The sequence below is a fragment of the Manis pentadactyla genome, chromosome Y (genome assembly GCF_030020395.1).
Source record: "Manis pentadactyla isolate mManPen7 chromosome Y, mManPen7.hap1, whole genome shotgun sequence".
Lineage (NCBI taxonomy): Eukaryota > Metazoa > Chordata > Mammalia > Pholidota > Manidae > Manis > Manis pentadactyla.
The window spans coordinates 32837249-32857273 of record NC_080039.1 but is presented as its reverse complement, the minus strand read 5'-3'; the positions used below and the strand labels follow the sequence as shown (position 1 = coordinate 32857273).

General features: G+C 42.0%; 1 protein-coding gene across 6 annotated transcripts in view; it reads right to left on the bottom strand.

The window, feature by feature from the left end:
• Window positions 1-1769: 1769 nt before the first annotated feature.
• The window catches only part of LOC130678813 (patatin-like phospholipase domain-containing protein 4), a 29257-nt gene continuing 11001 nt past the window's right edge, over window positions 1770-20025 (bottom strand). For 5 of the 6 annotated variants that reach the window (XM_057496287.1, XM_057496288.1, XM_057496286.1 and 2 more), the window contains 3 exons: window positions 15217-15282; window positions 9412-9564; window positions 1770-8672 (listed from right to left, as the gene is read on the bottom strand). In XM_057496287.1, coding sequence (XP_057352270.1) covers window positions 8532-8672; window positions 9412-9564; window positions 15217-15282 — 360 coding nt within the window. In that variant the 3' untranslated portion in view covers window positions 1770-8531. The remainder of the gene's footprint in view (window positions 8673-9411; window positions 9565-15216; window positions 15283-20025) is intronic. The other variant, XM_057496285.1, reaches the window with a different exon arrangement.

The following is a 20025-nucleotide window of genomic DNA, read 5'->3' as shown; positions in this document are numbered from 1 at the left end:
GAAAGTGACGCGATTCCTTACATAAAAGACAAAACCGAAGTTCAAAAGCAGGACCTCTTCAGTTGCGTAAAATCTACTTCGAAGGTGCAAAAAATTATGATGACCTAAACCAGGAATAAACTGGTTGATAAACAGACCCTCCAAGTGTGTGCAGTCTGCTCTTTCTTTATCTTAGGGTGTGCGAGATTACTAAAACCCTGGACATGTGTAAGTTAGCAAAATTGATGAAATGCAGGGAAGCCAACCCGAATGAAGAATCAAAAGACCCCATTAGGTTTAAGTTGCTAGCACTTTTGACCGAATTAGCCTATGTGAGCCAAGCCCATTTTCAACAAGCTCAATATTCTGTGTGCTTGTGGTACCTGCTTTTATACAATGCTTCAAGAATCTAAGAAGCACAGATATATCAGATTGTGATTTGAATAAAACAATTAGAATATTTCATTAGATGTTTCAATGTCTAAATGTCTATGGAAATATAGTTTGTTTAATCAATAATCTTTTGCTTTATTGGTTACATAAATGAAACATGGATATTTAGAAGAATGCCATATAAATAAATTGGATATCAAAGTAAAAACTTTTTATTTTTATTCTGCACACACATAAGCTTTTTGGATATTAAGGAATCTATTAACATTAGAAAGGGCAGATGCATCAAAATCTCTCAGTGATTGATTATAGCTAGTAGGATGGATCTTATCGAAATTAAACTCCAGAAATACCTACTGGTAAAGGAGAGCTGAGAGGTAAGACGATGGAAACAATTCCCTCTGGAATTTGGTCAATAAGATCCAAACAACACTAATGGACAACATGTGACTTTAAAATATTTAAATCAAGTAGTAAGAAGCAAAGAAGATCATCCCATGGAATTATCTTTGGGCTATTAATGGAATTAATCCTTAATGGAGATGTTCACCATTGAAAGAAAAGTATGTGATGTAATTCAGCAATTGAAAGCATAAAATGCATGGATAAAGCCAAAAGATCGTACATAAAATTGCAATCCATATTTACTTAAACTTCTGGGGGCACTTGAAAAAGAACTTATTGAGGGTTTTGGACAGACAGCGAGGATGAGATTAGAGTTCAGCTGAAGACATGTCAAGTTTGAAGGTGTTTCTGGGATGGAGCCGAGCATCAGCAGGCCGTTGGATGGATGGTCTGGCGGCCGTGTGGCAGAAGGTCTGGAGCAGAACTAGCTCTCGGGCACTGCCAGCCGACAGCCTGCATTTGAAGACCCGTTCACAGTGCTGAGAATGACTGGGAAAGGGTGCGGGCTGGCAAGGTGACTGAGACGCCCCAATATGAGAGGCGCGTGGAAGGGAGAAGTTTCAGCAGGGTGTCGGGGGACGGCAGCCAGTGACACAGGAGAGAGACTACTATGCGGACAGTAGGTCAAATACTGCCAGGACATCAAGTAGGATAAGGAAAGGGAAATGCCCCCGGAGTTTGTCTCTGGGACCCCTCTGTGTGATCCTAGCAGGAGCAGTTGGGATACAGGGATGGGGGCAAAAGGCAGACCAGGAAGGAAGGGGGTCGATAGGAAGTGGTTAAATGGAGGTGGCGGTGGTACAAGTTGAGGAGTTTTGTTCTGAAGGTGAGTAGAGAGACATGGTGGTGTCTCAAGGCGGGGAGGTGCAGGTGAACTTTGTACGTGTGGCGTGGGAGACGGTGACGCCTGTTAGTGATGGAACGTACTAAGGAGAAAAAGGGAGAGGTCCTTGATGAAGGGGAATAGATAGAAGATGAGCGGCAGGCTGCGAGAAATGCACAAACGCTGGCTGGGAGAGGGGCAGAGACCTTCTCTCCACTTTAGCAAGAGGGAGGGAAGGGGGCTGGGATAAGCACAGGATGACTTAACGAACTGGTTATGAGAAGCTGGTGGTACCCCCCACTGGATGCACTTCCCTTCCTCCATGTGGACGGGGAGGTGACTGGATGGTTCTGAGAAGGGTCCGGGGAACTGTGGTATTTGAGCAGAAGCAAGGAGCAAAACTTTTATCGCAACGTGGTGGCAGGAAGGTGACTTTACTAGCAAACATTTGCTAAGGGCTCTTTTTAAATATTAAAGTTAATTTAATAGAACTTGAAAACTAAGAGTTTTGTAAAAGTTGAGTGTAATAAAAATAACATGTAAACTATTTTATGAATATTTCACATGATTAAGTAAACTGCAGAGGAGATTCTACCACTGGAGGTAGAAAGACAAATGTTATCACTACTAATCATTAAAATATGTTACTGCAGAATCCCCAATCACTTATTAATAGACTTTTCCCTCAAATGATAATGGAATTTGTATTTTCATTTACTTTTAATGTCAAAGGTAAAGCGACTGTCTCTAATGCATTTAGAAACTTGCTTACCAGCACAGTTCTAGGTATAGAACGTTTTTTTGGAATTTTGCATTACAAAGAAAACACCTTGCAACTGTGGTATTTCCATGTTTCTCTCCCAGACTCAACCGTCACTTCTTCCAATCCATTATTCTGTCCAAACAAAACCCAGAGCAGCTGACCCTGGGGTGGTTGACACTGGAGAGCTTTGTTACTTCCTAGGTCCCTTCCCTCCAGAACCTTCCACTTGCTGTTTGCCCAGTCCTTACCATTGCAGCCCTGATTCTTTGTCTAGGTGGCAGCTACCTAACCGTGGTGGAAAAGCCATAAAGGCAGTGTGTTGGTTTCACTAACAATCAAAATAGTCTCAGCTGGCCTGGCAGACTCACATTTTTTCGCACAGCTGTTCTAAACTTAGATGATCTGCGTTTTATTTTGAGATGAAAGCCCAGCACCCTGTTCACTTTACCACACAAAAATGTTTGTTATCACCAATGTCTCCTCTTCCTGAGATCATGCCTCTCTCAAAGCGTTCTGTCTTCCATCCAGTTTGTGATCTGGCCGGTGCCAACTTTCATCAGAAATTTGCCCCCAAATGGGTTCCCTTTGTTCTCTCTTCCTTTCCTCCACACGGGGCCTTCCTTGTTTGCTGGCAAACACACCCAACTCTTCCTTCCCTGTCTCCCTATGTTCACCAACCAAATACAACATCTACCATACATCTAACTTCCAAGTCTGCTGTCCTCTCTCCATCCCTTTAAGATCAAACATCTTAGGAAAAAAAGTCTGTCTATAAAATCATGGCAATACTGTCTGTATCCTCTGCCATGTATTACCCTCCTAGAACGATCTCTTACTCCCTTCACCGTGGAAACCACCCTCTAAGCAGCATTTCTCAAAACTCAATGGATCACTTGGGACAGTGGTTAAAATGCAGATTCTGTCTGTTAGGTGGGGGATGAAGCCTGAGGCCCTGCACTTCTCACAAGTTGCCAAGGGACGCTCCGTTAAAGCAAGACCCCAAAGGATTATCGCTCAAAAACTTAATTTTTTGGCAAGCTGTCATTTGAAAGCTAAAGACTGGTCTCTTGTCTACATACTTTTATGGGCTTCCCCTCTGGTTCCTGAGTCTATCCCTCCACAAAACCCAACTCTGACAGTCCATCGATGGCTTTTCCAGCCCCATCTTACTGGCCTTCCCTGCTGAATGCCACACAGTTGGCTACTCATATGATGAAACTCTCCAACTTGGGCTTCTTTGGAGCAAGAGATTTTTTAAATAGCTCTACTGTGTGAGTACTGTTTTATTCTTTAGAAAAGCCAGAAATAAAAGTACTTCATTATTTACCTCTTTCCATATTATTTGGGCCTCAGGTCAAAGAGGAGAATGTGGGCTCCTAGCCTGAACTGTCAAGAGTATCCAGCCTCCAAGCCCACAGGAGATCATGGCTGGCACAAGACCCAGTCATACCCAACCAGAATTTTCTCTTGGACTTTTCTATTAGGCCTATTAAGAAAAATCCTCCCTATGCACTTTGTCCATTTATATGGTAAAGCATGAGCTTTGCTTGGAGAGCATCTTACTTCACCATCTGGAAAGACCCTGTTCTAAAGACTGATGCTATCTGATGACTATGTCTGAGCAGCTGTGTCGAGATGTGCCAGATACACCCTAGATTGTATTGCCAAATGAACAAGTCATTCCTTTATTCCTTTATTCTTCTTTGGCTAAATGTAATTCGAACTGGGCTTCTGTCACATGCACTAAAAACTTTTGACAGTTAACTGTCCTAAAAGTGATCTCTTTATTTGACTTCTCTTAAATAAGAAACATCTCTAATGCCTCCTTAGAAAAAATGGAAAAAAGACACTAAGAGAAAATTCACTGAAGATATTAAGGCTAAGGCTACAAAATTACTTCATCTCTCTGGGCTGTCATTGAGCATTTATGCTGCCAGGTGAACTTTAACATCCATTTGTCACATTTTGAAAACAAAAATACTGACAGTGTGATGGAATGTGTGAAATTTGTGATGTGATGTGAGACCAGACACCACCCAGAACCTCATTCCCCATTCTGGAACATTAGATGTCATCGTTGCAGAAGCAGGTAAATGTGCAGAACTTTCACATGTGTCTGGCACAGTTTTTAGAAGTTATGTGACTTTTTGGCTATTGTGGATGCATTGTTTCATGTTTTACATTCTGCTGGTATAAAAGTAGTATCAATTTTCATCTATTACTATAGATTTTTTGCATGGATAGTTTTTAACTTCTCATAACACTTTTCTAGTTGATTATCTTGCATTCTTAGGCACTGACTCATTTTTATCCCTAACTGTTGAGGATTTATGGTGCATTAGGTCATGTGCACAGCGCTTGCACAACTTACAGATGATAACGGTTTTGTTATTTTTTACATTTCCCAGCTTTTATTTATCTTTCTGTATTTTCTAGAGTTTCTAGAACCCTTTTCTTAATAGCAGAGATGTCAGGCATCTTCTCTTATTCCTTATTTAATTGTAATATCTTTCACAGTTTATTATAAGGCACAGGCTTGTCATTTAACCATGAACGATTTTTTTGAATCATTTTCTATTGAAACTTTTTATTCTTAACTGAGTGCCGCTATTTTATTAATCTAACATGCATACTAAAATTTATTTATTTTAATGCATATGACAAGAATTTTCTTCCTTCTTTTAGGCAATTCGCATAGTGGCTTAATTTAGAATTTTATTGTTGCCCTATCAGAATGCAATTATTGAACAATGGACAGACAGACATCACCATCAGGTAGGCAAGCAAGGACAGCTTCTACATATATGTGAAATAGGTAGATACATAGATAAGTGATGGGTGGGTAGATTCATTGACAGATACATAGATAAATATAGATGTAAATGTCGGTACATGCACGCACACATCCATATGCCTGCAAATTTCCTAACTCTATTCACTGAGAGGACCTGGGAGCAGCATTACACCAATAATATTGTCATTTGGGTAGTAAATTTGGTTTATACACACCGTAAATATAAATGCCATTTTCTATTAAAAGAATTACAGCCCTTAGAGACACGACTGATTCCAGAATGGGGGAAGCAAAAGTACAAGATAAGCCTGGAGAATGTTGTTCCAGAAAGCAAAGCACTGGTCAGAGAATGATGAGGAGCCATCAAAGGGCACAGCCGTCCACCAGAACAGGTCCTACTGAGCAAGCTGAGGGCCACTCGCACATCAAAAGAAATGAGGAGCGTAGCAGATACTATTTCCTGGGAAAAAGCAGGAAACCGTGAGTCCGTGTAGATAAAATTGAAAACCTGATGAAGAATGAGATCGTTATATAATGTTGGAAATACTTCCCCATAAGATACTTATTAATGACAAAGGAGGACAGAGTAACATTCTAGGAGAGAAGCCTGGCAGACATCAACGTAACCAAGGTTAAGTGCAGAGTTGAGCAATTACATGGTAATTTCAGCCTAACTAAACTAATAATTACTAGTACTTATTAGTATAAGTACTTATATATAATACATAAGTATACAGTACTATAAGTACTAGTAATTAGTAGTTGCTCTGATTATTTTTTTTTTTAAATCATCTTTTCCTAATCTGCAATCATCGCCTTTTCTCCTGCTTTGAGTTATGTGGATAATTACTTCACCTTTCAATTTTATTTTGCTATAGTATAGATAGAGCTTGAGCGAGAATAACCTCAAAACCCTGAACTTTGCTAATTATTGGTTCCTCAACTATGAAAAGAACAGACTAGATCCGAAAACTTTCTATGATTAACACTTACAAAAAGGGAAGTAATTATATGCGTCTGTTTTAATCATCAGAAAAAATTTAAAAGCAGCATAACCAAACTCTGTCCATTTCAAGTGCCCTTGTCTGTTTAGATTCATAATTAAATGCCCAGAGCCGTTCAACGGCTTCTTTGCAAACTTCTGCTATACACGCGCCACGTCCAATATTGTGAAACTAGAACTAACAGTTTTTTGTTTTGTTTCGTTTTGTGTTTAATCCACCGCTCGCTCCTTTAGAGCATTATTGAACTTAGAAACCAAATCTATGTTCTCTCATTGGCAGTGCAAGCTGCGGGTTACCATAGTTACAATGTAAAGAGTGTTACTGAAAAGAAGAAAGGAAAGACCAGGGAAATTTTAAATGACAATGTAAAGATATTAGGAAATTACCCCAGTAGGGAACTGGGAACTTATCAAGCCGCCAGTCACAGTAATTACCCTGCAAACATATCAGGATCTGGGTCAGAAAGTCTCTTCAGACTTTCCACACACCAGTTCTACAGCGCCTCAAAATGCTGATCCCAATAATAGGGCAGAGCCTGTTGTTGATGCGTGTTTCCCATTAGCACAGATGCATGCGGACACAGCCTTCGCACCCCAGAGCACGCTCTGTGACTTGCCTCTCGTGAGAAGTTGGTACAGTGTCCCCTGGAGCAGACAAACTGCGGGCTGCGTCGCAATGCCACCTGTGTCTCGCGTTAGAAAGCCAGTGCACTGCCGTGTCCATGAACTTACAGTGGTTTTCAAGGCAAGTACCATCTACCAACAAGGTCAAAGACATATAAACTAGGGACAAAATACTTTTTAAAAGTCTAACACAATTAGGCTTGTTTTTGCTCAGAGGAAGCATCAGATAAACAATTTACTAAACTTTCTACAAATAGAATGGTCCCAGAAAGTGGTAAAAGAGGAGAATCCAGTGAATAAGCAGATGCAGGAATGAACTGAGTATCTATCCCCATCATGTCACTCACTAGAACAATGTGAAGATTTAACTGCGTTTGCTAGAGTCAGAAAAACATACACAGTCCAAGAGGTGCGACGACTCTACCTTGACGACTCTACCTTGAGCCTCTGCAGGACTTGGCAGAAAGGAGGCAATTGTCAGTGTTTATGTGCTAAACATTGTGTATTGGGGGCTTTTAAGAACCATAAAATTGATTTAAACAATGGCTTCAAATGGCAGAAAGAGAAATGCAAAGCAGTTAAAGACAAGCAATTAAACTGGTTTGTTTCTAACTGCTTCTTAAGTAATTAAGAGTTCATGCTTGGCAAAGCCCCAAGGAAACGATTTTAAGACAGTGTATATGAATTAGTATAAACTCATATGCGGTCCTCAAAATGATAGGACAACTGCTCAAAAAATGTAAGACCTGGGATCAGTAGAACATGATATAAAAACAATACGTGAATGATTATTGTGGATATGATCCTTATTTACCAGGCTGTTTGGTTGACCTGGTCCCTTGTGTTTAGTAGTGTATTACCTGTTTTGAGTTCCTAGCATAAATAGATAGAGTATGTAAACTAAAGGCTAAGTATTTGTTGAGGTGTGGCCTTGTGGGAGCAAATAAAGAGATGGAGAGACAGAGAGCCCAAGACACAGGAGAAAGAGAGAGACAGAGAGAGATGTACAGAGAACACGAACGGCAGCCTAGGCTTTAGAACAAGGACGCATCAAAATAGCCTGATAACCACCTTAGCTGGAGGGTGGATTTGGAAGGAGTAAGGTGGGAAGGGGAAACTACTGAAGAATAAGGAAAACAGACCTAGTGTCAAAACCTCGTGGGCTCCTGGCCTACCAGTCCACCAGCCTACCAGGCACAGCAGCTGTGAACAGCAAGCCGTTGCTCCTCCACCCCTCCTCAAAGCCTTAGTGGTGCTGCCCGTTGCTCCAGTCCTTCCCCTCCCTGCCTCGGACACTGGGGTTCGGCCCGGAGAAAAGTTCAGCCTGAGAAAGTTGCTCCTTCTGTTCTGGAACTACAGGGCACTGGTGTCTCACGGAAATACTGTTTCGTGTCTAAGATGCTGCCTCCTTCCCTGTAAAGATAGCGTGCAGGCGGCGGCCCTCCATTTCCAGCATTCCATGGTTTACGCAGACAGCCTGCCCTCCTAAATGTTAAATGGACCTTTCAAAGGATGCGATTGTTCTCTGGAAAGGTTTCCTTATCACCTGACTGTGTCCTAATGAAACAGCCGAATTGTAGCAAAATGCTTCTTATTTCCTTGTACCAAGTAATAATTCAAATAATAAAAATAATTATGAATGTTACAGAAACTGGTAATGGGGAATCCTGAATTTTTTTTTAAAAAAACGATTTGATTACAAGTCTCCATCAAAAACTGTGTGATATCTGTTTTGTGTCATCGACGTTTAAGCATTCTGTTCAAACCAATTTTCTTTAAGTAAAAACTCAATGGTGTCATCAAACCCATGTTGATACAGTGATTCCATTTTCCTCTTGCTTGGTGGGAAGAGGGCTTGGCTAAACCTCACCAAGTTTGCCACGGACAGCTAGAATAGAAAGACAAATTGAAGCCATAGGATATTAAAGTATAGGTAAATGTGCATTATTTCAAACCTAAGCTTTCATATTATAGATGCAATTAGTGATTTTAAAAAATTAGGAAAAGAATTAACCTTAAAAGGTTAACTCCATGTATAGACTAGTCTTCTACTATTGCCGTTTTGGGCCAGATATTTCTTCGTTGTGGGGTGTCCTGTGTTTTACAAAAGGGTGTTGAGCAGCAAGCCTGGGCTCCCCCCAGATGCCAGAAGGACTTCCTGGATGTGACAAGCAAAACTGTTTCCAGACAGATCCAAATGCCTCCTAGGGATCTCGCCCTGGTTGAGAACTATGAGACTAGATTAAGGGAGTTAGATTGTTATGTAAATTATTCAGTGAGTCCTTAATTTTTCTCCAGTATTTTTGCATACTTAATTATCTCCATCTTTTTACACAATCTATTTAACATTGCACGGAAATCCCACCAAATCTATTGACCAGAAAAAGAAGTGAAGGAACAGAAAACATTTCACAGACAGACAGTTAATAAACTGTGAAGGGATTGCACACACACAGTCTAGACACACCAAGGTCCACATGCATGATACATATTGGAAAGTAGTAAAAACAATACTGAGAAGGTACAATTTATACATAAAATTATCAACACAATCCAAAGTTTTGCAAGCATGTGTAAACTTTCAGGGGACTAGGTTCCCTTGAAGTAGCACTCAATGTATTACTCACCTTTATGTGCTGATTGGTGATGTTAATGTACAGGTGCAGCAGCCCTTTGTCTTGCGGGCAGATGTCTAATCGTCCACTGAAGGGGGAGATAGTCACTGTCCGGCCTACAGGCAGGATGGGAAGGCTGTTGGTGAGGCCTCCATCCATCCACTTCTGTGGAAGGAAACAGCACTCATGGGAAGACGTCAGCAACACACAGCCCATGTGCAGGAAAGGAGAACAGACCCCTCAGTCGGCTTCTCCATCTAATACAATCCATGCCTTGAATATGTTCTCAAATTACTGCTTACGAGGACTAACCCACTTGGAGATTTGTTTTGCTTTCCTTTGAACACATACAATCTACTACATGTTAAGAACTCAATAGAATCAGGAAACCTCTTAACTCGATTATTTAACCTAAGATGTACTTTAGATTTTATGGATGACGGTGCAGGCGTAAGACGTGTGTAATGAGGAGAGGATTTATTATTGAACACAAGTGGAAGCCAAGTTTACTGCTGACAAACAGATCAAACCATGCACAACCATACAACGTTCCATTTTTATTATAAGAACCGGAAACCAGCATTTTCTCTATATACTTAAAAATTAATAGAACAACCAGAAATTCCTCTATTTCCAAAGTGGCTCCTGAGTACCTGAGGTCTAAAGCCATAAAGAATGGGAAGAGCTGCATAAAAAAAGAAACATGACTTATAAGAAATTGTAGGCTTTCAGACTCATGCCCAAAGTGGGGGGATGGATACAGCAGGTGAGAAAAGCTTCTAGAGGCTTCTGCAGAAGTGTATGCTGATAAGTACAAGCAAAGAAACACAGATGAGATTCCTTATGCTGTCAACTTCAAGGCAAGAGTCTCCATCCATCCTTGAACTGATGTACTAACATAATCAACTCTAACAGTAAACAAACATAAAATAATCTCCAAGGTATATTTGCCACTGGAAATATCCTTCAGTTGATGTGCAAAAGGGAACAAACAAAGACATCTGGTAGTGGCTGAGAGCCCCTCACAAAGGACTCGAGTGGAGAAGTTTGCATACTCTATTTCGCTGGAACATTTAAAATGTCATGGAGAAAAAAAACAAAGCTGTTTTGTTCAGCACAAAGGTGGAGCAGGGAAGGAGAAAGAGGTGAGAATAAAACATCCTCATCTCAGTGAAAACATCCATTTTCTCTAAGGTGTCTTTTTTTTTTTAATGTCTTTCTCGTTTTTATTTCTAAAGCTGGTGTCTAAATGATGGGTGCTTCACTGTCTGTCATGGCACTGACCAACTACCAACACCCCTAAACGTAAACATTTATTCTAAAAGTAACTAAATAAAAAGGGACAGTGTTGAAAATTTCTTTTAAGGGAACTTGCATTTGGTGGAGGAGAAAACATAAGTAGATTAGATTTAAATGAAACTCACCTGGATAATTTGCATATTAACATTCTTTTTTAAAGTTCATGTGTTATTATTTTATCCATATCATGTAGACACATATTCATATGTGTTTGGGTATATTTAACACATGTATGTGCATATATGTTTAGGCATATGTATATATAGATCTGTAAACAGTTTAAGAAATGGAGGTTTGTGGTAAGAAGACCCCGAGTATCCAGGTCTGCGCCCTATTGTCCCACAGCTTTCTTTTTTTTCCTGATAGCTACAGGCATGGGTACCAACTTCTAGAATAAGTTAATACCTACAAAAGAAACAAAGACACCGTCCAAAATTACCTTTCATATTCTCAATAGAATATCTCAGCAGTGATGTGGAAATGTGTACAGGATTCATCAAGGGAAATTCAAAATATGTACCATGTGTCATGTAACTTAAGTAAGAGCTTATTTGACTTATTCAACTTAAGGGAAAAGAAGGGCAATCTGGCTCATTGAATTGCAAAATGTTCTAATTTACCATGGGGTTAATGACTGCTGTTTCAGGGAATTGAAAATCCTTTTTCCAAATTTTGTTCGCTCTTGTTAGCTTATTCTGATTGGATAAATGACTGTGGAAAACATACAGCTTATCAAATGACTTGATTAAATTTGCAATGTTACTAGCTCTTCCGAAAGCCATAACCCCCAGCAGCTCAGAGAGTCTAAACTGCAGTGAACCTTACTCCTGATTTATGCTCTCCTGAGCTGTGCCACTCCTGACCACCACACGTTTGCCCAGGCATGCTGATTCCAGCAACATATCTGGAAACAACAGAACAGCAGCAAACATTCCTCGACCTGGAAATGAACAGTGGAAATATTTTATATCTCATGCCTGATAGTTTACCATGCTGTATTTACATACTTCTGTCCATACATTCTCTGGCTGTTTGCTACCTATTCCTGCAAGTCATTCTCACATTTCCACATTGCAGGCAGCCTTCCATACATTGGTAGCTACTGCCATGAGCTTCTATGATTCCAGAATCTTCCTCAACAAAATATAAAAGCTCAAAAACTGCGCTGGTTCACGCCACGACAGCTTCGTCCCGCATGGGTAAGCTTTCAGTGCACAGCAGGGTCATCCAGAGGAAAGTGAAGTGCAAACATGTGCAGGAATCTCCGGCACAGTGTGTTTCACAATCACACTTCCTGCTGGCCCCAGGGTGGCGGTCACTTGTCCTACTATACTTTATTTCCATCTCTGAGCGCATTCCAAAAGTGCTCCACATTCCAGTCGACTGCTTGAGTCCAACCAGTTTTGAAAAAACAACTGTGCAATAGAAAATAAAAACTCACCCCTGCTTGTGGGGTGGGGGTCTGCTGTGACTGCTCCCAAAAGGTTGCAGCCTTGAAACCTGAATGAACGGAGTCACTTTGAAGCGATAACAGAGTACCTGTGACTCCCAGTGGGTGAGGTCGTACATCTGCCAGCACATGTCAAACTTTGCCTTCCACACTGACGTGTTATGGGCACATGTGAAAACATGACCCAAGGTTTAGGAATCCAAGCAACTCTTATTATATAACAGAAGGGGGAAACTTGACAGGGAGGCAGTGTCTACTGAAATGGTCTATTTATTCTCTCTGCAACTAGTTGTAGAGCATACAATGCGCGCCTGATGGGTGTTGGATGCTGGGATCCTTCCCCGTAACAAGCCCATGCAGGGCTGCGTTTCCTTTGGGTGCATTTTGCTCAAAAACCAAGTGAATAAAAAAAATACTTTGTTAGAAGAATGAATGAGATGTTGACATCTGTAATTATTATAAATACCATGGCACAGGGCCTAAGGGTTTATAAAACAGTTTCTCACATACCACTTAATATAATCTTTACTAGAGCGCCATTGGGTAGGAAGGTCATGCTAGTAAATTCAGTTTCCTCATTTTACAGAAAAGGAAATTCAGGCTTGCAGGGTTCCTTTCTCTGGGTCAGTGGTTGGAAAACTACAGCGCTTTTTGTAAATAAAGTTTTACTGGCACACAACCATGCCCTTTTGCTTATATACTGTCTAGAGCTGCTTATCCACTAAAAAAGCAATGTTGAATGATTGTGTCGATGGAGACTGTATGTTGCACAATGCCAGAAATATGTGCTGCCTCATGCTTTATAGAAAATAATTTTCGGACCCCTGCTGTAGAGTATGCCTCAAAAATGGGTGCAGCTATCTTCTCACCGCAATTCACTGTTCTTTTTCACCCCCTGTAAATTACAGTATGTGTCATGGAGGCAGGGCGGCCTCAGAATGGCTTTCTGCAAGGTGAGGAACAAGAGCCCAGAGGAAGTAAAGGTGGTTTTAAAAATTACTTTGTTTTTGCAAACGTATCTTCTTTGCCTTCACGACAAAGAGAACACACAGTCTTACCAACAGAACAGTCTTGGTTAGTGATTCTTAAAATAGGGGAGAGGGAGAGAGAGAGAGACCAGGAGATATGCACCCCCTAGGGTACAGGTCACAATCTCCCATTTGGGAGAATTTGGAAGAAATACAGGAGGAGAGAAGAGACAGGTGAGATTTTTCAATGAAAGGGAGACAGGTTAAAATATATACAATTTTTAAGCAAAGGTTGAGGATCCCTGCGGTACTGACTTCTGCTAAATAATAACTTGTACATGGCTGCCTTAAGTTCTGAAAGTTACCCAGTGATTCTTGTATATCCAATTTTGGAGAAAATGCTGGAGTTACTGAGCAGTTAACATTCTTTTAAATGCTATATAGAAAACATTCCCTGGAAAACTAATATGTTTTTTTAAAAGTCAAATAGACAATGCAAAAATGTTTAGATAGTTGCTGAAAAAGAAGATCTTCCATTCTGCAAATTGAGAACCAGGTTTCCATTAAACCAAATCTAGCTGGTTGCCAGGCCAACTACCACTGTTTGCTGTGTTGGGGATTGAGCCACATATCCATGTAGAATGTGTAAAACATGAAGAAATAGAACCCTGAGGACTATAGTAGTCATTTTATACAAATGCATAGTAATAGAGTAATCCACAATTCTTTTTCCCAGATATGTCAATAACAAAAGGAATAATAACCATGCAAAAGGCTCAATGGACTAGAATAACTCAATGATATGTTTTCTCTATATAATACAGTCAAAATATTACTTGAATTCTAACTTAGACAAAAAGAAAAGAAACCCACAGGTTTTCTTGTGATCTGTGTATATCAATTCCAGAGATTATCTTATTCTGTCTGTTATTTTGATACTTCAGTCACTTGTCAATGTTAATGCTAATCTCTCAAAAAGTGAGTTATTAAGAATTCCTCTTGAAAATCCTCATTCTTATTCGAAATGATGACGAGAACCTATGAAAATGTGCTCTGAGAGTATGCATATTCCCGTAGCTTATTTGATCACTAGAAAGAGGCCATGTGTATTAAAGGAAGATTCACTAGAAAAAATATTTGACTGAAGTTCAGGTTATTTCCATTCATTCATTTATTCAACTGTTAATGAGTATTTACTATAAATAGGGGGCTAAATATGGTCTTAGAGGCTGCAGCCAGCAAGAGCTAATGAAATCTTTTAAAATTAGGAAAAGGAAGCAGTTTTCAAAGACATCTTAGCACTTCAAACAACTGGTACACAGTTTAGGAAGGAACCATACTGTTTACTATTTGTTGTAATCATCAGCCTTATGAAAGTGTGATACTTCTAAGTCACTAATAAAAGATTTCTTTAAATAAAAATATTAGGTTCACAAAGAAATATTTTAAAAATCCAGTATGTTCAATACCTACCTAGGTAGTACCAGATGTGGAATCCAGGAAGTTCGTGTGTTTAATAAAAACCACAGGAGCAGAGGGTGGGCTTAGCTCATCTTGGCCAGAGCCGCAGGCTCTCTGCTGCCAGGGCTCCGCTGTGCGAACGGAAGTGGTGCCGAGTCTTCTCAGCCCCGCCCGCTGCCACAAACTCTGTCCCTTCAGGGAAATGACTGAAGCCATCAATCAAATCAAGACCTGAGCTCCCTAAAGACATTAAAATCTAGTACAGGAGAGGTGTCTTCAGCACGGTGGAAATTTTTATGTCGTCCAAACCATACGCAAAGCTCAGACCCACAGCAAAACGATGTTTAAAGCAAAAGTTCGCGTTTCCCTAGAGATGGGAAGATGCTCGAGAATACCTTGGCCTCGAAACCCTCTTAAACTGTGGGAGGACATCAGGCTGGTACTCAGCGATCAACATTGAAGGACGTCGGCACATCGGCCTTCTGTGGCTGGATACATCAAGCAAGAAACAAAGCTATTTGTGGGGAAAAAAATTACATGAACTGATTTGGAGCCGCCAGAACAACTGTAACATCAGCTCCTTCAGAGGAAAGGTATTAATACAGAAATTACTGGTACAGGTCAGTTATGAGGACCTACCTGCCCCTTGTATTCCACTGGCTTCAGTCCTGCATAAATGGGCAGGAAGCTGCTCGCCAGGAGAACCTAGAAGGAGAAAATGAAGACACAGCTCAGGATATAGGCACCGACACTTATCCAACAGATCAGACATGGTATTCTGGTGAAATTTTAAATTAAAAATTTTTTTTTAATTTTAAATTAAAAAATACTGTAAAACCTTAAATAAGTTCCCTGTATTTCAAGTGCACAACGGGACACACTTAAAGAGAAGACAGTGTTTTAATCCCTGGGAAGACCCTAAAGAGCTAAGTGCAATTCAGTGTTCTCTGATTCAGTCAACTTTGCCTGAGTAAAACTGGCATGTGAAATTGGGCAGCCAAGTCATTACAAAACTAGGTCCATATGCGTCGAAGTTCTTGAGTGTGTACGAGTTGCAAATAAACTATTCACAATGTTCTGTCGTATACTGTGAAGATCATCTTACAGTTGCACTCTCATTTTGCACAGGAACAAACCCCTCGGGTCATTACAGGGGGGCAGAGGCTGCAGCTCAGGGATGTTCTCATGTATGTCACCAGGATGTCGCTGAGGGACAAACACATCTTATGTGCTGGTGGCATGGGACGGATGATAATGAGACAGTGGCAGGTGTGGACAGCAGTTATGGTTTAGTTTCCATTAAAAAAGTTGAAAAGATGGCCGTTTAACATATTACCATTTCCTCCAACACAAGTTGGGTTCTGGGAGCTTTTCTGACATGTATACAATTTATTTTGCAGTGTAGGTTCTGAATCACTATTGTTTCATTTGGAAAGACACAGCAGTAGATACTGAATATTTAAGCTATAATCTTTCAACCGATAAGCAAATACTGTGTGGCTGTTTGTCATCCAAGATTTCATGAGATTTTGTTTTGGTATATATTAATCAGATGGATTATGGCCCCCAAACTGATTTGTGAATCATCAGTTTAGAACTATTGGGAACTCATGAGAACTCAGAGGGCATTTTCTCCAAAGAAACAATTTTACAGGTTTGATTGCTAAGGTTGGCTCTCAGAGGCAGATTCATTCTGAACCGCAGCTGAGTGACAGGCCAGTGGCCGGGGTAACGTGAATCTTAGGGACAGACCCTGCCTGGGTAGCACGCCGGCACTGCGGGCACCCACTGATGTTGGCCTCCTGTGCCTGGGGCTCTGCACAGGCTTCCTCTCTCATGCAGTGGCTCCTCCTAGAACACACCCAGGCCCTCCCCACCGAAAGGGACAGGGTCTACGGCTCCTTGTGAGGTCAGCCAGTGCTCCATAGCTACCCAGTGGTGCATCCCCTTCTCCATGGTAGGAACAGCCCTGCTGCTCTGCCTCCACTCTCAACAGTGGGATCAGTGAGGGGCTGGCGGCACACGCCCCACAGAGGGCAGAGGGCCAGGTTGTAACGGCTCCCACAGCCACAAACTCCTGCCACGTGGCCCAGAAGCATCTGGGGCATCAGGTTTGGGCAATAGCATGTTCAGTGGTGTAACAGCCCAACACAAGGACTTAGGCAGGGAAGAAGGAAGTATGTGACATGTGTTACACAGCCGTGCTGTGCCAGGTTGGTGTTAGTGCAGAACAAGCTATGTGATCTGTGCCTCTGGAAGAAAATGAAAATGCAGGCATGAGGAAGCGCAAGATGTGGACAGTGCAGCGTTAACCCAAGGCACAATGACAACCTTGCACAAGATTTTCCAACCTTCTACGAAGAAGGGTCAAGGCAGATACTCCTGTACTTAGGCATCCGTCTCCAAATCTCGGCTTCCAACAGGCAGCTGTGATAGAGCGGCACTACATTAACCACACTTTTCTTCCACCACGAGGTGGAGCAGGAATGAGGATCATCGCAGGCGTTTTGTGGGAGGTCAGGGGGGAGACAGGATAGAAACTGAGCATATTGGGTCCCGACGTTACCAGCCCACTGGTAGCGTTGACGACATCTAGTGGTTTTCAGAGAGGGGCTGTTTACACTTGTGGACACTGCATGCACCGTTACTCGGTTTGACCCTGTCATCAACTGGTTACTCCTTTAAAAAACCAACTACAGACCCTAGATAACGTTTTGCAAGCACACAGCAGCTACTTAATGAAGTTACTTGGCAAAATGCAACATTGCCCGGCAGTAGTACATGGAACACTTTGCGGATAGCGCACGCATTGTGAAAGCACAGTTCTCAGATCCTTCTGACTGGATGGAGGACGCTCTATAAATACAATGATCTGTTTCACTATGCTGCATTGGAGGTATGTGCTCTGCAAAAAAAAAAAAAAAATCACAACCCTTAGAACCAGAATTATGTGGGTTTTCCCACCGTGGCAAAGTGTCATGTGAAGTTCACAAGTTAATGCCTGGAACTCTTTGGAGGTGTTTGGATGAAAAATGCTATCCAATTACTTCCCTACAGATAATAGCAGCAAGAATCCTTCTAAATGATAGGAAGAGTGCAGTGAAGTACAAAATGCCCATCACTCCTCCCCATCAATGTATTTGCTCTGTCACACCTTAGTGGGAAAATTAGCTTTTGAGAGTTGAGAATTGAGTGGCTTTTCTTACACATAGTCAGCGTGCATTTTATTGCAAGCAAAAAGGGATTTTTTCTAAAGAAGGAGCTAAAGATGGACATTCTAAGGCCACTTGATAAAGTATGATGCTTGAACATGTGCTTTTACTGTGTCTCACCTCAGTTTTCCCAGTGAAATTCTTCTCACCAGGAAATCCCAGTCCATCTAGAGAAGGGGTTCTCACCCGGGGGGTGGGTCTTAGCTCCCCGGAGACATTTAGCAATGTCTGGAGACAGTTTCATGTGTCACAACTATGGTGGCAGGGAGGGGGTCCTGGGTACTACTGGCGTCTAGTGGGAAGGGACCAGGAATGTTTTTAAATAACCTACAGTGGCCAGGACGGCTCCCACCCCACAGAAGTGTGGGCCCCAAATATCACTAGCACAGGGCTGGGAGCAGGGATGCAGGAGTCAGGCACCTGTGTGCAGACCCCCCACCCCCCAAGTTGGCCTAGTACTTTAAGCACTATATATAGTTAAACCATTGGTCTGGGTTTTGTTTCATTCTTACTGAATATACAATGATAAAAATAAAAGTTAGTGACTTCCTATAGCAACTGTATAAAACATTGCCAAGGGCATATTCAATACACGTTCTGACCAGCTCTTTTCATTTTATATTTTATAGAAAAGGAGTGTTTAGAAAATTATGTAGCTTGCCTTCCTTGGAGAATAAAGTCTCAACAAGTTTCATTTATGCCTTAAGTTTACTGTAGAGTTTAATGAGAATCTGGCTGTTTATTCAGCACCTGCTGGTGGAGTTGAAATTCAAAGACAGATTCAAATTTATCTTCACCCGTCTTCCCAAGATAATGACCAATCTTAAATTCAGGCTTTATTTCACCTTCACAAGGCTAAATGTGAGAAGATCTTGCTGGAAGAGCGTTCTCTCTGTGCAAGGAAATGTAGGGCATCGTAGCGGAGGAGGCAGGGTGGTTCTCCCCGAGAGGATCATGGTTCTGCACGAAAGCCTTCCTGAGTACCTCTATCACAGAGTATGCACGCGGGTCCAAAGATTGCCTCCGACCACATATGTGCATCAGTTTTAAGCATGAAGAACCCAGTGATTTGGACTACTTCAGGCAGGTGGCCAAGCACCACCACTCTGTGGCATGGCTAATTTTAAAATCATTTCGCTGTCTCAGTGTGCTCACTACTGGGGAGGAGGGGAACGGCCGGCATAAACACATTCTGGACGAATCAACACCCCAAGACTTCACGTCTGTCTTAGAACACCTGTCTTATGAAAAATGGAAACAAACCCAAGGGCCTTAGTGTGCTCAGGCTGCTGTTACAAAGTACCATGAACTGGGTGGTTTAGAAACAACAGACACCGATCTCTTACAGTTCTGAGGGCTGGGGGGACATGCAAGATCAAGGGGCCAGCATCTGGGCATCTGGTGAGGTCCTGTTTCCTGGTTCACAGACAGCTTGGCGTGCAGGCAGCCTTTGCCCGGGGGGACCATGGCGGCCCCACTCCCAAGGCCCTGTTGGATGTCGCCCGGTGGGGGGATCTGTGCAGCAGCCCTGTGCTGGACCCTGGGTCCCTGACGGGTTCCACTGTGTGGGATCACAGCGCTGGCTTCTGTGTAGGTGGCTAACTAGTCTCCTTGTCAGACATCCCTTGGCCACACCCGTCCCGTCTGTCTTGAAGAGGCTCTCACCCTTTTCAACAAGAAGAGGTGAAGAATGTACCAGATAGTGTAAGTTCTGCTATGCTTTTAAGTCATTTCTCTCTGTGTGCATTTTACATAAACAGTCAAGAGGAACTAGGCTGTTCCCCCCATGATTTGCTTGGAAACTGCCTCATCAAATGGTTCATTTCATTGCTCGCAAGTCCACCTCCCGGGAAACACTAGTACACAGACGCAGTTCAGCCGAGTTCTTTGTCACCCACTAACAAGGATGGCCTTCCCACTGTTCCAATAACACGTCCTCGTTTCCCTCTCAGGTCTCCTCTGCATGGCCTTTGACAGCCAGACTGGTACCGCCGTTCTGCTCATAACCCCCTAGGTATTTGCTAAGACAGTGGAGGCTCCCTCTCCAGCTCTTCTCTCCTTTCTGGGTCCTCATAGATCTTCCTTTAAAGGTCCATTCACGGCAGTGTGGGCTCCTGCACTGTGCACCTCCAAACCCTTCTGGCCTCTGCTCGTTACACCCAGTTCCTAAGCCACTTCCATGTGTTTGTTACAGAAGCCCCCACTCCTTGGTACCAATTTCCTATCTTAGTCCATT